Source organism: Tubulanus polymorphus, chromosome 7 (genome assembly GCF_964204645.1).
Source record: "Tubulanus polymorphus chromosome 7, tnTubPoly1.2, whole genome shotgun sequence".
Classification (NCBI taxonomy): domain Eukaryota; kingdom Metazoa; phylum Nemertea; class Palaeonemertea; order Tubulaniformes; family Tubulanidae; genus Tubulanus; species Tubulanus polymorphus.
Window position 1 is genome coordinate 10767902 of NC_134031.1, and position 19634 is coordinate 10787535.

At 37.8% G+C, this 19634-nt stretch overlaps 1 protein-coding gene across 1 annotated transcript in view; it reads right to left on the reverse strand.

Moving 5' to 3' along the window:
• The window catches only part of LOC141909151 (E3 ubiquitin-protein ligase UBR4-like), a 37432-nt gene that overhangs the window by 10647 nt on the left and 7151 nt on the right, over positions 1-19634 (reverse strand). Inside the window, exons 3-6 of the mRNA XM_074799536.1 lie at positions 16516-16622; positions 15995-16127; positions 15700-15854; positions 7833-8023 (exon numbers count right to left, since the gene is read on the reverse strand). Coding sequence (XP_074655637.1) covers positions 7833-8023; positions 15700-15854; positions 15995-16121 — 473 coding nt within the window. The 5' untranslated portion in view covers positions 16122-16127; positions 16516-16622. The remainder of the gene's footprint in view (positions 1-7832; positions 8024-15699; positions 15855-15994; positions 16128-16515; positions 16623-19634) is intronic.

Below are 19634 nucleotides of genomic sequence, written 5' to 3' on the forward strand. Positions count from 1 at the left end.
CAGTAGTATCACCGGTCTCCAGAAGGATCGGACAGTATCACTGGTAACAGTGGTATCGGGGTAGCAGTAGTATCACCGGTCTCCTGAAGGATCGGACAGTATCACTGGTATCAGTGGTATTGGGGTAGCAGTAGGATCACCGGTCTGGGAGAGGATCGGGCAGTATGCCATGAAGTTATAAGCAATAGTGAACTTTTAATTCTAGATATTTAAGATTCAAGCTAGTGTAGTATATTTGAAATGTGCGATGAACTGTGTTAATTTGTAGTAATGTTTTAATTCAAAGTTTGTATGATCATGATATCCTTAAGATGTTCCACAATAATAAATTAGATATATGTATCATAAATATGAATTAATTGACCTTAAGATTGTATCTACTTACACTACATTCAGAAGGAGGGCGATTTTTACCTACTTTGAGGAATTTGGATTTTAGGGGAATTTAACCCTGAGGATTTTTACCACTAGCCGCTTTATATACCATCGTCGAACTGTCTATTTTACAGATGCACAGCCACTATTTGACCATAAGTGGCAAGAAAATTATAAGTAGAGGGAACTGTCCCAGATTACCGCGAACAGCAGAATTAACAGAACGTTTCTTTACCCTGAGCAGATATTTGCGAAATTTGATGAAAAATTTAAATTGTGGGCAATGTACATCTCTTAACAAATACATAGTAAAATACCCACGATATATACCGTCATACTCTCTATACCGTCAAAATTTTCTTCACCGATGTGGATGGTATATCGGGGGTTGACTGTATTACAAAACAAAATAATTAATTCAAGTGATGAAAATATAATAGTAATAAAACTTGACGAGGACGTATCCAGGAAAATGCAAAATGTGATTTACTTCTTTAAAATGAAATATTACACGCTTCCGCAAATTGTTCGCAAATGTTCTACATTTGAATTATCGATCCTGTAATGGGCTCAAGTAAAATTAAACCACCTGCATATTTTAACGCTCCAAGATCTGGCTATGTGACTACCAAAACTATGTAAGCTATCGATGCAAGCGGTGAAAAACAAAGAAGAAATAAGCCCTGGCCCTTGTTTTAATCCAATGAAAAATTCCGGTTTCAGGTAACCGGCATATTTCCATATGAAATAAAAATCAATTAAAATATTCTTCGTTTCAGTAATGATTTGAAAAGTAATGAGTAATGAATACGGTCGAAAGGGGGGTCATCCCTAGATTCCCCAGGTTCTATGTTCCCCGGGCCCTATATTCCCCGGGTTCCATGTTCCCCGGGTCCTATATTCCCCGGGTTCTATATTCTCCCAAAGGAAATAATACAACGAGGGTTCCATATATTCTCCAAATAATAAAAACGTTGACCGGTGTCCATACCTATGCTTTTTAATAATAGTCCATCAATCATGTCATGTATTTGCTAGATACTATAAATTTGATACAGACAAGGTGCTTTTATTTTTTGCAAACGCCAGAACTTAACGAGAGAAATTCGAGATGACAATTAATCGATCGATCAGGTAATTTATTCAGTAGTTACGTCACACTGTAAAAAGGCTTTGAAACTTGCCCGGGAGATTTTTAATTGTGATTCATGTCGTTAATTTTCATTTAATAGAATAAAGATAAAGATAAAGATACATGTAGTGCCGATTTTCAACATCAACTAATTGGCAGCCTGACGCGTTATCATGCTCTGAATTCCCGGCGCCGAAATTGAGTGTATGTGGCCACGGGAACAAAGGACCTTTTTATACATTTTCCATAATCTTCCAGGAATATCGGATCCGGGGAATATAGAACCCCTTTTATGTTTAATCTCCCTTGGGGGAACATAGGACCCGAGGAACATAGGTATGGACCCGTCGAAAGCACGACTTGCGTCCAGTCTTGGAATAATAATAAGTATAGCCGCGAGTACTCCAAGTCCAGTAGAACAGCATACAATCATATGTACACTATGGTAAAAAACTTCTAGGTAGAAATCCCCAAATATTCAAAGTAGGTAAAAATCCCCACTTGGTGATTTTCAAGACCATTTCAAAGCAAAATGATACTCCAATTTTATTAATTTGCGATGAGACTGAAATATGTTTGGACTGTGCAATGAAATCTTTCGTTGTGATAAATTCTTAAGTAAACTCTTAGATTTCAATAAATTGTTAGAATTAATAAGAATAATACACTTTTATTTGTAATACCTTTAAATTCGAACCGGAATATCTTGTTAACTTGTGGTATATTTGAGCTGCGCGATGCAATGAATTATGAGCAATAACGAACTTTTAATTCTAGATATTTTAGTTTCAAACTAGTGTAATATATTTGACAAGTGCTAAGAACCCTTTCATTAAGCTGTGTGATAACTTTTGAGTACTAATTTAGTATTAATGAATTTTTGATTTGTAGTATGTTTGAATTCAAGTAGTATATGCAATAGTTTGTATACTCATGATATCCTTATGATGTTCCACAATAATAAATAGGATATGTGTATCATAAATATGAAATACCGGTAAATATGAATTAATTGACCTTAAGATTGTATCTACTTAAACTACATTCAGAAGGAGGGGGATTTTTACCTACTTTGAAGAATTGGGGATTTTTACCAAGGGGATTTTTACTGCACGGTAAAAGACACAGATTATCCGAGGTGATTGTGAAAAACACCAGGGAAAATTGGAAATTTTTGCAAAACTATTAAAGTTTTTCAACTAAAGAATATTACAGTATTTCATTGACTTTTGCTGTGAAATAAATTTGGGGGGATTTTGGGGGTTTTTTTACCTAGGAGGGATTTTTACCTGTTACCAAATTATACTCTTCATCCATATGTGTACAGTTGCGTCCGCCTTACTCAGTGCTGGTCAACTTAGTATGACACTTAAGTTGTTGAATTTTACAAATAGGTATTTTGATGGACCTTCTATTTACACGGGATACGCCCATAATACCTCCGCCCAAAATGCCTCCGTCCAAAATCCCACACCCAGAATCCCTCCACCCAGAATACCCTCATATGTGTCCAAAATACCTCCACCCAGAATTTAAAAAAAATACTATAATTATATTATTTAGATGTTTAAAGTACCACCAATATTGACTATTATACATGTATAGGATCATATATAATGTATTACGGTATATATAAACCTACTGAATAATAATTGAATAACAATTAATGACAATGTTCACTTGCAATTAGTTTTGGCTGGGAATATTAATTAGTTTATCTCATGTCTTTAATCTTATGCTAGATTTCTCTGGAAACTATTCAATATTTAGATTATAGAATATTAATTAGTCCTATAATCTAAGAAAACAATGTACTACATTTCGCTTTACACACTGAATTCAGTTCATTTCCATTTAAGTGCAACTATGATCACTGAAATTAACATTATACTTTGTTTTGCTCAATTAACTACTTTTAAACTATAGAACTTTGGTTTATTTGAGTATTGCCTGTAAATTAAAACTTGGGGGGGGGGGGACAAAATATTCATTCTAAAAAATTATATTTCTAATAGGTTCAAATTTTTGTCCTTCAGGCATAAACCCATTAGATCTAGGGCCTGGAGGTATTTTGGACACATATGAGGGTATTCTGGGTGGAGGGATTCTGGGTGTGGGATATTTGGGTGGAGGTATTTTGGGCGGAGGTATTATGACCCGGATTCATTTACACAGCCGATAGTCAATTGGTGAAATATTTTCAATACCAATGCTACTAAGGCTGAGTTGTGGTCAATGGTAGTTCATTCAATGTTATAAAAACTGTGATGATCTGATACATTACTGCGTTGTATGCTTTTGATATTTTTGTGTTGTATGACTTCATTGGTGATTATATTTCTCAGGTATCATTTACATTTTACTTTACATTTTATTGTATCATATATTGTACATAATAGCAATGATTTATTCTCCATAGTCTTAATCTGCAATCTTGATATTGGTTTATTGATGCATATGTTTGTTTACAATATACTTAATTAGGCTGTTTAAAATTGAGAAACACTAATTAGTGAGTGACTTGTGACTTAACTAATTTTTTTTAAATAAAGAAGTTTCCAGTTTCTAGGCGCCATTTTGTGGCGGTCCCTCGAGGTCCCCATTGTTGCGATAATTTGCACTCATTTTTAAAACATAAGTTTAGATTGAATATCATATAGTTCTGCAGTCCCTTGCTCGACGAAATTAATTTATACACCATTTTTAAGGAAACGAAATGCAGATATTTGCTGGCGTTTCTTGGAATTTTTGAACGCAACAATTGAGAACACTGACGATGTGACCCCAAGGACCGCATATCTTAACCGCGCGTAAAAGAAATCGCAACATTCATTAATTTCAAAATATCTAAGTATCTCTTAAAGCTATATTTCCAATTTTTACAGAGTTTAAAGAGGGTTATTTGCAGTTTAAGCCTGCGTTGAATATTTTTTTGAATATCTTTCCTGACGACTGATCTGTACCCGCTTGAGTTTGAGATTACCCGATAAAGTTAGATAATTTGATACGCCTTCAACAAATCTTCCAGGGGCCAGTTGCATAGTTATGGCTTAGACTTAAGACCAGTCTAAGACCAACTTAGTTCTATAGCCAATCTAACAACTTGAGACCAGTCTTAAGATTTAAGACCACTTTTGGACTTAAGTCACAAACTGTGCAACTGGCCCCCGATCCTTAGCTGCTATGTACTATTCAAAGTCAAAGAACTTAGTACGGAGAGTATTACCAGGCAGTGGATACGGCGCACCAAAAAATGAAACCAAATTTTGCAACTCTGGAAAATAAATACATGTACCACCGATAAAAATTCCACTGTAATACTAGTCAAACCTCGCTACAACGAGATCTTTTATAACGAAATATCGGTTTAATCAAACGTGTCCGGCGCAAAAAAGTCTACTGCTACCCCGATACCACTGTTACCAGTGATACTGCCCGATCCTCTCCCAGACCGGTGATACTACTGCTACCCCAATACCACTGATACCAGTGATACTGCCCGATCCTTCAGGAGACCGGTGATACTACTGCTACCCCGATACCACTGATACCAGTGATACTGTCCGATCCTCTCAGAGACCGATGATACTACTGCTACCCCGATACCACTGTTACCAGTGATACTGCCCGATCCTTCTGGAGACCGGTGATACTACTGCTACCCCGATACCACTGTTACCAGTGATACTGCCCGATCCTCTCCGAGACCGGTGATACTACTGATACCCCGATACCACTGTTACCAGTGATACTGTCCGATCCTTCTGGAGACCGGTGATACTACTGCTACCCCGATACCACTGATACCAGTGATACTGCCCGATCCTTCTGGAGACCGGTGATACTACTGCTACCCCGATACCACTGTTACCAGTGATACTGCCCGATCCTTCTGGAGACCGGTGATACTACTGCTACCCCGATACCACTGTTACCAGTGATACTGTCCGATCCTCTCAGAGACCGATGATACTACTGATACCAGTGTTGCTACGGATGCTTTCGGCCCGTGTTGTATGCGGTGGTCCTGTTCTCACTGTATTGTCCCATGGCGCCCTCTACATAGCCGCCATCTTGAAACGGTGTTCTGGTACACCACCGAACAACCCCATTTCTCTGTATTGCATACATGATACATGTGGCATGATAGACAAGGTGACCTACAAGGATTTATATAAAACTTCCAAGACGAAACGACAATTTTTATTTTTGATGGTTTTCCAACATGTATTTCAAATCTTCATGCTTATAATGATAAATAATATATTCTGGATGAAGAAAAATGAGAATTAGTGTTGATTTCTTAATTTTTTCAATTTCGTCGATTCGCATAGTTAGTTTGTGCTGTTGTCCTGGCCTCAGTCCACAGGTGCCAGCACCCTCCAGTAATTTTCAAAATGGCAGCTGTTGACTCGACGGAAATTTACCTCAGGTGAGGTGTTATAGGTATCAGACAAACTACGAATCTGTTGTGCATCGATTACAACAAAAATTAGGCAGATTTCTTAAAAGACCAGAAAATGCCAGGCAAATTACTCGTCAGTCAAATTGGCTGACGAAGATTGCATACAAAAATGACGTTCCCATTCCTGACTGTGGTTTGTGAAAATATCCGATCGTGAAACTAAACCACAGACAGGTTACTGACTAGGGATAGGAATGATTTTATTGTAGACTTGGACCAAGTTAGTGCAAGCTTTTGGATTGTTATTTGAATATTGCAGTGTCTTAACGGAATCTATCATCATGTTGATAATTGCTAGATTACTTATTAAAATTTACAGCTGAAAGAAAAAACATGAATTCGAGTGACTTCAGGTGAAGAGAAGCAAACACGAAAATAGATGAGCCACGATTCTTCTTTTTAAAATGATAAAGACATTGAGCAAGATTAAGTTACATTTCCTTCAAATGACAATCCACTACGATCATCCGATAAGAGCTCAGAGCACTATTCCAAAATCTTCTATATCCTATAGTAAAAACAAGAAATTCGAGTTTAGTTCATATATAAGCGCGTAAATGCAGGGGAAATCCTGCTTATGGCTCATAGGCCAGCATCTTAGCTACGCATTGAAGTGGTTTTCGCCCCACATACCCAACCTAACTTTTGAAATAATCAAACCTCTAGAAAGGAGGGGTATCCCAGTACAGGTATGCCAGTACATCCGAGCCAAATATCTACGGGAATCCCCCACCGTGTTTGGTACCCTTACTCCAAGCAAAAAAAGTCCAGGGAATCCCTTATTTCATCATCAATCTGTCTCTCAAGATCAATGGATTTCATACATATAACCGAAATATGTTACCTATCCCATTTGCAGAAATTATGGCAACATTTATGGGGGACCTCTTCTTCACTCTAGGTACTATTTTTGGGGTCCCCCTATGCATCTTCGAGCTACAAAGCTAATTGTGGTCTGATGCCATAAAGTTTATAGCCACCATAGGCTACCGCCCCCTGGCTCTTTGAAGAGACAGGGAACCAGTCCTCAATTCAATTCAGAATTTATTTTACAGAAAAGCGGTTTTTAAGTTTTAGGTATTAAAACTGAAAAATATAAATGTTCATACAGAGATTTTACAAATGGCTGCCAACGCAAGCACCCAATGAAAGTAACAGAAAATTTAAAGCATTTTTTTAAACGTGAAAGTAAATGTTTTATTGTGGAATTTTGTGTCAATAAAGAATGAATTGAACTGCCGGCAGCACTATGACGCGCATGAATACCAATTTCAAGCCTAATCATGCGCGGGACTGAAGGAATGAATATTGGGCCTAAATGTATTGTAAGTTTTAAAATTCAGATCAAAATTCACGTTAATAGCAGTTGTTTCTAAAACTGTCAAAAGCCGTCGATTGCCATCGTGAAATTCGAACCCTGTATATGCGCCAATTTACAGAATTATCGGTCCACACAAACAGCTTAAATCGTGTCATAAAGAAACATCCACAGAGAGACAGACAGACAGACATGACAGACGATGCCACAGATGGGTTCGTCTGACGACAAAACCCATCAATAACTGAAATACCACTACAGTGCATCTACACCAAGGTGCGATGTATCGTTAGTTACTAATATCGTTAGTTACCATCAATACAACCCAGTGCGGTGTACAAGCAAAATCTATCACTGATTTCTACACTGCACTGCAATGTTAATGTGATTAAAACTCTATCAAGGAACAAGATAAACCGGGTTCAGAACCAGAAACTGAATGCAGGTGCCAGGTCAGAAAATAATTCTGTTCACCACATGGAATGCAATATGAAAGAGTTATAAACATTTGGACGATTCAAGATAAATTTTTATTCTATTACCTATTTTTGATGGAGAGAGCTTCACTGATGGTTGAAATAAAGTTCATGCTGCCACAACTGACCATTGATTCATATGCAAGGATATAACGTCTTAAAAATGGTAGATTCTGCAAACACATCTCTAACAACATTTCACGGCCTCCATCATTCTGAATGATCTGTACGTTATGATCAGCAAAACATGATTTCACCTGAATCAAGAATTTACATTTAATTAAAGCTTTAATTTAACATTCAATTAATTACTTCAATATGATTAAAACTAGGGGTCCTGGGACACCATGCCCACTTGGGAAGTGGTTCCAAATGCTCAACAATCTAACAATTTCAATATTCAACGCCCCTGGTGACCATATACAAAAACTAATGAACTTGAAACTCACCACAATTATAGAACATGTCAGCAGCTACGATTTTGTAATTGATTGTGATAACAAAATATGCCTCGTTACCAATTTAATATGGAAATACTAAGTTATTCTACTATTTAACGCCCCCTGGTGACCATATTCAAAACCCAATGACCTCGAAACTTACCACAATCATAGAACATGTCATGAATTACAACTTTGCAATTGATCATGATAACAAAATATGCCTAGGTAACAATATAACAAGAGCCCCAAGGGGCACAATGGCCAGCCTGTCAGATTTGCTTTTTATAAATGATGTAATCTGTGGGTTATATTTATCAATATACACTCCCTGCTCAATGTCATTTACATAGTACAATCGTGTGTTAACACAGACAGCAGGAGCGAATGTAATATAGAAATACTAAGTTATTGTATTGTTCAACGCCCCTGGTGGCCATATACAAAAACCAATGAGCTTGAAACTCACCAAGATCATAGACCATGTCATGAGCTACAACTTTCCAATTGATTGTGGTAGCAAAATATGCATAGGTACGAATGTAATAATATAGAAATACTAAGTTATTGTATTGTTCAACGCCCCCTGGTGGCCATAAACAAAAACCAATGAGCTTGAAACTCACCTCAATCATAGAACATGTCATGAGCTACAACTTTCCAATTAATTATGGTAGCAAAATATGCTTAAGTATCAAAATGATGTGGCAAAACTTTTTTTCCACCTATGAATGAGTTCTGATGACCCCAAGATGGCCGCCAATTGCGTCATAATTGCCTGGTCAAAAATACCCTCTCGGATATAAAAGATCCTTTTCCAAAGAATACCCATTACAAATTGCAATGAAAAATGGCACACCATTAGAAAGCTACAGGACTCAGAATTCAGGCCAAAATTAACATTTTTGGGAACAAAAAAGGTCACAGGACGGCCATCTTGAGTCCGATCGACCCAATTTTTCTCATGCCGATGGGCCCTTGGGGGATACAAATATATACGAATGATCAAGGTTATTGATAAAAGTGTCTTCAAAATTTCCCTCGAAAACTACTAAAATGTATAAAAAGTGCTGATTTTGGCGAACAACAATGGCTGCCAGTCGGCCATCTTGAATCTGACAGGGCCAGTTTTTGGCCTGAAGATGTGTCTAGGGTAGATACACGTATAAACCAAATATCAAGACATTACCTTGAAGCGTCTTCAAAACTTTGGAACTCTCACGAACTATCTAGATGGTTATCTCTCGACTCAATAGCTTCAAGACCCATCTCAAAACAACTTTGTTCCATGCAGCATACCATTAACTCTCGGAAAGCGAATTGGATTTAACATTTTTTTTGGCAGAATAAAATTTGATTGAATTTGCAATTCGAGCACATGGCTAATTAGCATATCAAGTTCATACACTCGATTTGGGAAAAGAAATTTTTTGCGAACCTTGCGCAATTGTCAAGGATGAATTTTCTGTAGAGCAAATAAAAATTCCTCCCAAACACAAAATCAACTAAAGATTTCATAGAAATCGATCTTGAAATACGATTTTAAATCTTAAAATACAACCCGGAAGTAAAACAATAGACGATACCGCGGGTTCACGTGAACACCTGATTTCTGTAAACGAAATGTTGGTTGTGACAAAATTGTTCAGACGGTTTTAGGTGGTAATAAGTACGGAAACGTAACGACCATGGTCGACTTATTCGATGAAATCAGGCCTATGTGATATCCAAATTTTGACTTTTTTATTCTCCAGACCTCCCTGATATAGAAATAAACAATTTTGGTGGTACGAATAGTGCAATCACAGCGCCGACGGCGACAGAGCCGTGTCAGAGATCGGCGGAGTGAAAATTGCGGAGGTGGACGAACACGAAGAAGTAGGCTATTGAGCTACTTGAATCGCGAAAACTCCTGGCGCGGCCCCGACGCTTTTCGTTGATTAAGTAGTACAAATATCAAGCAATGGGTTTTCACAATCTACTGCCGGTGTTTACCGGATTTCAATATCACTCCAAAATTCAAAGAAACCTCGAAATATCGAACCGCAACACTTTCGGTAGATATCCGCAGCTGCCCAACCGGGAAACTTATTTGTTGATAGCATCGATAGGATCCATCGTCTTCTCCCGTCAAGGGATTCGAACCCACTAAGCTAAAGCCGTACCAGAATCGGGTCGGGCCAATCACAGCGCTTGTAACAAACCACATTAGGCTTCTGTGGAATTTCCCAGTAAATGGGCCAATCAGCGAACACGTAGCGAACGCGGAAGTATTGTCACGTGTTGATACATGACGTCATGCGCAAAAGCGCCAGTAATGAAATCACGATAATTCACGTGAACAGCTGCTGATATTTTTAGATAAACCAATCACAGGGAAGACACATATGCATAGGTACGAATAAAATATAGAAATGCTAAGATATTGCATTATTCAACGCCCACTGGTGGACATATACAAAATCCAATGACCTTGAAACTCACCACAATCATAGAACACGTTATGAGCTACAACTTTCTAAATGATTGTGGTAACAAAATACACTTAGGTATCAATATAATGTGGAAAAACTTTTCCCCACTTACGAATGAGTACTGGTGACACCAAGATGGCCGCCAATTGCGTCATATTTGGCTGATGAAAAATACCTGTCTCAGGTATAAAACATCCACTTCAAAAGAATACCCAAATTGCAAGGAGAAATGGTAAACCTGTAGGAAACTACAGGACTCAGAATTCGGGCCAAAATTAACATTTTTGGGCACTAAAAAGGTCATAGGACGGCCATCTTGAGTCCGATCGACCCAATTTTTGTTATGCTGATGGGCCTAGGGATGATTCACATATATCCGAAAGATCTAGGAAATTGATCAAAGCGTCTTCGAAATTTCCCTCAAAAAGTTCAAAAATGTGTAAAAAGTGCTGATTTTGGGCGAACAACAATGGCTGCCAGTCGGCCATCTTGAATCTGACAGGGCCAGCTTTTGGGCTGAATATGTGTTTAGGGTAGATACATGTGTAACCCGAATATCAAGATATTACCTTGAAGCGTCTTCAAAACTTCCCAAAATAACTGGCTTCTGTCTACGGAAGGACGAGCACATGGTGTTCACATGCAGTTCGAGCACATGGCTAATTAGCATATCAAGGTCATCCATCCGATATGAGAAAAAGCTATTTTGCACAATTGTCAATGATATTTTCTGTAGTGCAAATAAAAATATTCCTCCCAAAAAAACAAATCAACCAAAGATTTCACAGAAATCGATCCTGAAATTCAATTTTAGATCTTAAAATGCAGCGAAAGGTAGCAGCGAAAGAGTTAAAATAAAACCTTGAAGTAAAACGGTAGATTATACCGCGGGTTCACGTGAACACCTGCTGATCTCTGCGGCAAAGCCAATCATAGGAGTCTCTGCTTTCCGAACCTGTGCGGTGATGCTGACTGGCGCATTTGTCATTATAAATTTGCTCCTGTTGCTAATAAGGGGATTTCAGCTATTTTCTACCCGTTTAATGAACGCTCTTTGCAAATAAACGCTTACTTATACGCTACTACACACAAAACCAATCTTAGGACAAAATATACATTAGGGCAATTGCTGTGAACACAAACACCTAAAATGCTGTAATGCTGAGGAGGGGGAGTGCTGTAACAAACATTTGGACACTCCGCTAATTATAGTATGATGAAATAAATTGAAACATCCATCTGCATCTATATCCTGTGATGTGAGCCGCGAATATATTTTTCAATCATTTATATTTGCATTGGAATCAATTATGTAAAGATGTCCATAAGTTAGTCCTTGAAGCGAGAAATTAGATCGAAATGATAGCCAGTTTCTTTTTGTTATCACTGGGATAAAATGCTTTAAAAAAACAAGAATTTATCCCTGTGATAACAATCACAGGGATAATGAAATTTAACACCGGGATAGCCTAATCACAGGGATAATGAAACACTGCTTTGAAAAATGCAGGCCAGATGTTGAGAACAATATCAGGCGTCTCGTGTTTAACTCTTTCAGGACCCATGTGTGATTTGAGAAAAACCCTCGGAGTGCCCATCATTTTTTTACTAAAAAGTAGGAAATCAGTTGTAACTTTAGAGCTCCATAAAGTGAAACTGTAAGAGATAGAGCTTAATGGTACAGTGTAATTGTCACAGGGTGTTATTTTTCTTGAAGCAGTCCTGTTCCTGTTAAATTGTAGTGTGGTGCCCTCTATGTTTGGGTATAAATAAATGTAATCCTGTATATATTCAGTCAGTAGTGCTGAATCTTTAGTGACACTCACCTTGCAAATAAAAGCTACATGTATCAGTATTATTATTTGATCGTCTATTTATTTAGTTGAATTGAGGAGTTATCCGTGGTAACAAAGACATCAGCTGATCAGTGCTGCGTTCAAAAGCAGTACTGCAAGTGGCAGTGGGACAGGCGGCACAAGGGAACTTTTGGAAATCCGCTCCGTGACATTTGGGGGCTCGTCCGGGAGAAAGAGAAAAATTGAAGAGCGCAAGCAAAAGAAAATCAACTGTCTACTACGGACGTTAGTCAGCCAATGGAAATTGGAAACTCGATCACCCTACAGTGCTGTGTAAATACGGTACCGGTGTACAAGTCGACGTAAAAGGCCGCCTGGAGAGTATCATGAGTATTAACACGGAATAACTCCAAGCAGCCTTGGGTTTGGTGATTTTGCATTGTGGTGTTCAGTGTAATGCAGGTGTGCTGCTCGTGTTGCATGTCACCGTCCAAATAATACATGTTGCATGTTACCATCCGCTTAATACGTGTTGTGTGTTACCGTCCGCTTAATACGTGTTGCGTGTTACTGTCCACTTAATACGTGTTGCATGTTACCATCTGCTTAATACGTGTTGTGTGTTACCATCCGCTTAACCCTTTCAATCCCACTACCGTATGGCATACGGTACAAATTGACAAGCTAGTATACCCGCACCGTATGTGATACGGTATCACTTAACCCTTCTTCTAGAAGGGCATATCTATCAGTATCAGCCGGTGCTGCCATCTGCATAAAATCAAAGATGGCAACAGCCATGAAAAAAACAATTTGGCTGGATGAAACCGTTCAGCAGCTCGTATATGATGCTGACAGTGGTGCAGGTGACTTGAAATTTGGTAGTGAACAAATTGAGAATGACAAGGAATATGACAGCAGCAGTTCAGATGATGTGAATTAGTCAAAAAGTAGGTTTATAGTGCCAGCAATGATTTTGATGATGAAAATGAAATCAGTGACAATTTTTTTAGACCCTGTTGATACGGTTGACATGGCCGACACCAATAACAATAATGAAGAACCAGAAACTGTCCATCTTCAAGGTCACATATATTAAAATAATTTGTCTTATTTGTAAGCCCAATGGTTATCAACACCATGGTATACAATGTATCAGTGTCAAATACAAAGGTAAAAATTTTCTGAGGCCTGAAATTATACCCCAATGAAACCCCTTACATCCAGCCTTCCGACATATCGGTGAAGAAGTTGGTAAATGAGTGGAAAAATAAATTTTTCTAGTTGTTCTATTGCTTTGAAATTTTTACTACATAAAGTAAGGATATATGGCATACAATTTCAGTTGGAATTGAATAGATCAGTGCATTTTTCTGGGAGACAGAGCAGTTTATCTGAAACTTTTTCGTGAATTTTTTTTCATGGCGGCCATCTTGGAGTATGTGACCTTGACCTCAAGTTCACTTATATCCAAATTATTTATGTCTAAATTGTTGGCCCAAAAGTTATAAATAACATGCTATATAAATTTTCAGTGTCAGATAACTTTGGTTACTATCCTATGAAGTTTGAAGTTTCAAATATAACCCTATAAACCTCTAAATTCCATCCGGTACAGCAGTGGAGACACTATGTGGTATTGAAAGGGTTAATACGTGTTGCATGTTGTCGTCCGCTTAATACGTGTTGCATGTTACTGTCCGCTTAATACGTGTTGCATGTTGTCGTCCGCTTAATACGTGTTGCATATTAGTGTCTGCTTTATACGTGTCGCAAATTACTGTCCGCTTAATACGTGTTGCATTTTACTGTCTGCTTAATACGTACTGCATGTTACCATCCGCTTAATACGTGTTGCATGTATTTGTCCGTCAAATTCATGTTGCATGTCGTCATTTGTGCAAGGAAGACTCGTTTGCTGTAGATTATGTTTTAGTTTCTTTGCAAGAAATCCAGGAAGAAAGACACTCTAAATATTTGGATGGATATATGAAAGCTGTGGGTACTGGAGTGTGTAATGGGTAGCGTAGTGTGATCTGTGTGCATTTGTGGCCAGCACACAGATCACATTGTTCAATGGGGTTTGGTCCAGGACTCGCGAGATTTTCAACAACACGGAAGTAACGTGTTATAAATGATGACTTGAATTGCATGACTACCTACCACCCCTCATTATTGTTGGAAAACTAAACGTTCCGCACTGACTGAAAATTAGTAATAACATTTTAGAAATGGCCAGAATTTTAACTTAGGTTCTATCTCATTTTTATTTTACAATTGCGATTGGTATAATTTTTTTTAAACGGCCGTTAAGGCTTCATGTTTCGTCTGCAATTCACTGCAAATAGTTATGCAACTACGCACATTTCAGTGTTTTTGGCAGCTGTACACTCAATCGGCACAGTTCGTGACTAGCTTCACTGCGGAATTATCATTAATTAACTTATATTGTGCCTTAAAACCCTAACAGCCGAAATAATTGAAATGCACACACGATTTCTATCATTGAAAATTGAGAGAGTGGCCATGTTTGTGTTTGCTGCTTCGCGTGAATCCCGCGCGGTAGCGCAACCGCGCGGAGTGGGGCCGATACGTCCAGTAGGAAGTTACAGGACTCAGAATGTGGGCCAAAATTGACATTTTTGGGCACTAAAAAGGTCATAGGACGGCCATCTTGAGTCCGATCGACCCAATTTTTGTTATGCTGATGGGCCCTTGGGGGGTTCAAATATACGAAAGATCATGGTAATTGATCTAAGCGTCTTCAAAATTTCCCTCAATAGGTTCAAAAAGTGTATTAAGTGCTGATTTTGACGAACAACAATGGCTGCCAGTCGGCCATCTTGATTCTGACAGGGCCAGTTTTTGGGCTGATGATGTGTCGAGGGTAGATACATGTGTAACCCACATATCAAGACATTACATTGAAGCGTCTTCAAAACTTCCCAAAATAACTGGATTCCGTCTACGGACGGACGGACGATCTAAAGTCCCAAGTGGGCAAATCAGTTGGCTCGAACAGCAGCGCAGGTGATATAAGACGACTTCATTGTACGGTATGGGATTCCTTTACCCCCCATAGCGATCAGGGACGGAACTTTGAAGGAAAAGTGGCAGGGTTCCTACAGGACCATCAATATGAAATTTGAGGGATATTAGAGGGGCTTTTGAGGGTATGACCACCAAATTTGAGGGTCATTTTAAAAATTGCTTTTCAACTTACATTATCATTACCATGCGGTACTACAGTACTATACAATGGAGATTTCACTTTATAGGCAGCCTCATTAAAAGCTGAGTTAAGTTGACTAAAAATATCAAAGGTAACTGGAAACCGCAATTTCTTCTCTTGTTTTACATCGGATTTCATGGGGTCTACTGAAATACAAAGCCAAATAAGATAAGAACCATCTTTAACCTGTCAATACAGTTAATACAAACAAAAAGTAAAATACCAATTGGGATAACATAGGTTCAAAGTTAACATAAATGATCATTATTTGACCACCATATCAAACCTTTGTCAGCAGGAGGTTTGTCGCAAATGGGAATGCCAGCCGATTTCAATAAGGCCGTGATTGTCATTGTATCAGATTTACTCAGGGCAGCTTCACCTCGGCACAACCCTCTGACTAGTGACATCATGCATGCCTGGAAATACAGATGACCTACATTTTAGATTTAATTAGAATTGTCTGCAAAAAAAAATTTCATGAACTCCAGAACTAGTCCCTATAATATGTACATTATACTTGTTTTCATAGAGGTAAAAGCGGTGTTTCCGCTCACAAATACACTATTCTAAATCTAAATTATCATCACAGTGGAAAAAACAGCATAATTAATGAAGTAAAAAAAGCACTTTGGACGCCCATGAATTGCACAATTAACTATAGACAGTTTCGTAAATTTTAGAATTTCAAGTAAACCAATTGGAAGTGGAATCATCTTTAGTTGGACTTGGATATCAATGATTACGACACTTGGACATCACTGAGTACAAATTAGGTGAGAGTACAGTTAATCTACTGTAGATTACCTTCGAAAGGATTACAACTTGCTCATCTTGGTTTTTCAATTTATTGAGTAGAAACTGCAGTAGAATCTGTGAGGCATTCAGCGCATCAGGTAGATCAGTTTTGTTAACTACAATTGAAAAATTCAAATCTTATTGATGTACATTATCATTATCATTTGTGCCGAGTATCTTAAATGTCTCCATTATTTCTATGGTTTCTTAACCATTCACCAAAAAACCTATGGTTATTCTCTCAATTATTATCATCATACTTTTCCACCTTTTTCAAAAAATTTATCCATCAAAATCTACTACTTATGTCTACCAGACAATAATAAATGCTTACATTAAGTTGAAGGTAGCCTAACGCCACTTAGTAGCCCCAGTGTGTTAAACACCTGGTATACAGATGCTGTTTGAGATGTAGCCTATGAAGGGGTACTGTACCCACAGTAGGACAACTTAGTGGGCAAAGATTTGGTTTGAAGAAGTGAATTTTTATGCTTATTATGTAGGTCACTCTATACCTTATTATTGGAGCTTATTAACATAATCTATAAATTTTTCAAGCAATGCAAAAAAAAAATCTGAAATGATACCAATCCTGCTATTCTTTTCTACAGTAGGTTATGATTATCTGAGAATTTGAAGGTAAAATTCCCATCAATAAACTAGGGGTCTTGGGATACCATGACCACTTATGAAGTGGTTTCAAAGCTGGGCGGAAAATTGCAAGTGGGCTAAAAATCAGTTGACAATTGTGGCCTCTAGGTTGTAGTTAACATCACTTGTTGCAGCGGTGATATATTCAGTCAATCTTTATTCAGAGGGGTAAATCTTTATGCCCCTCTAAACTGAAGTTGAGCTGGAGTCAGGAAATGAAGGACCAATGGTCTAGAGGCTCGCCAAACTGGTGTGAAGTAAAAAATTTGTCATCTATAAGGGCTACTAGTACGCAAAAATACATTTCATTGAATATTAAATAAATTGCCCATGAGCAAAGTGTGGTTTACCTTGAAAACTGGAGCCTGTTTGGCAAGGGCATTGCTTATGAAAAATTGTTTTAATTCATGAATTCATAGTTCTATTATTTTAATACTAGCAACTATAATATATAATAATACGTAATATAATATCATATATATATATATATATATATTTATTTATCGATATGAAATATACACAATAAGTCTAGCATTAGAAACTAGGGGTCCAGGGACACCATGCCCACTTGGGAAGTGGTTCCAAATGCTCAACAATCTAACAATTTCAATATTCAACGCCCCCTGGTGACCATATACAGAATCCAATGACCTTGAAACTCACCACAATCATAGAACATGTCAGCAGCTACGATTTTGTAATTGATTGTGATAACAAAATATGCCTCGGAATAATATGGAAATACTAAGTTCTTCTACTATTCAACGCCCCCTGGTGACCATATTCAAAACCCAATGACCTTGAAACTCACAACAATTATAGAGCATGTCATTAGCTACAACTTTGCAATTGATTGTGGTAACAAAATGTGCATAGGTAAGAATATAATATGGAAATAGTAAGTTATTGTATTATTCAACGCCCCCTGGAGGCCATATACAAAAACCAATGACCTTGAAACTCGCCACAATCATAGAACATAATAGAATATAAGTCCCCCAATCATAGGATCGAAAAAGTATTAAAAAATCGAAACTATTAAAATTAATTAAAAACCCGATTGGCCTTTGGGACAAAATACATGTCAGTCACACATTTTGCACATGCTTACAATGTAATAACTAGGGGCTCAGGGCAACACACCCTCTTGGGAAGTTGTTTGAAATGCTCAACAGAAAATTTTCATATTCAATGCCCCTGGTGAACATATCAATAAAGCAAAGACCTTAAAACTAGCCACACTGATAAAAATGTCACTAGCTACAATTTAGTAATTGATTGTGGTTACAAAATATGCCTAGGTACCACTGTAATATGAAACTACTAGGCCTAAGTGATTCAGCTATTCAACGCAAATACCTGTACAACTAGGGGTCCAGAGACATCATGCCCACTTGGGAAGTGGTTTCAAATGCTCAATAATCTAACAATTTCAATATTCAACGTCCCCTGGTGACCATATACAAAAACCAATGAGCTTGAAACTCACCACTATCATAGAACATACTACTACGATTTTGTAATTGATTGTGATAACAATATATGTCTTGTTACCACTTTAATATGGAAATACTAAGTTATTCTACTATTCAACGCCCCCTGGTGACCATATTCAAAACCCAATGACCTTGAAACTCACCACAATCATAGAACATGTCACGAACTATAACTTTGTAATTGATCATGGTAACAAAATATGCCTAGGTACCAATATAATAAGGAAATACTAAGTTATTCTACTATTCAACGCCCCCTGGTGACCATATAGAATAACTAATGGCCTTAAAACTTGCCACAATCATAGATGATGTCATGAGCTACAACTTTGCAATTGATTGTGGTTACAAAATATGCATTGATACGAATATAATATATTATTCAACGCCCCCTGGTGGCCATATACAAAAACCAATGACCTTGAAACTCACCACAATCATAGAAAACGTTATGAGCTACAACTTTCTAAATGATTGTGTTAACAAAATACGCTTAGGTATCAATATAATGTGGAAAAACTTTTTCCCACTTACGAATGAGTACTGCTGACACCAAGATGGCCGCCAATTGCGTCATAATTGGCTGATGAAAAATACCTGTCTCAGGTATAAAACATCCCTTTCCAAAGAATACCCATCACAAATTGCAATGAGAAATGATAAACCAGTAGGAAGCTACAGGACTCAGAATTTGGGCCAAAATTAACATTTTTGCGCACTAAAAAGGTCATAGGACGGCCATCTTGAGTCCGATCTACCCAATTTTTGTTATGCTGATGGGCCCTGGGGGAATTCACATATATCTGAAAGATCAAGGTAATTGATCAAAGCGTCATCAAAATTTCCCTCAAAAAGTTCAAAAATGTGTAAAAAGTGCTGATTTTGGCGAACAACAATGGCTGCCAGTCAGCCATCTTGAATCTGACAGGGCCATTTTTAGGGCTGAAGACTGAAGATGTGTCTAGGGTAGATACATGTGTA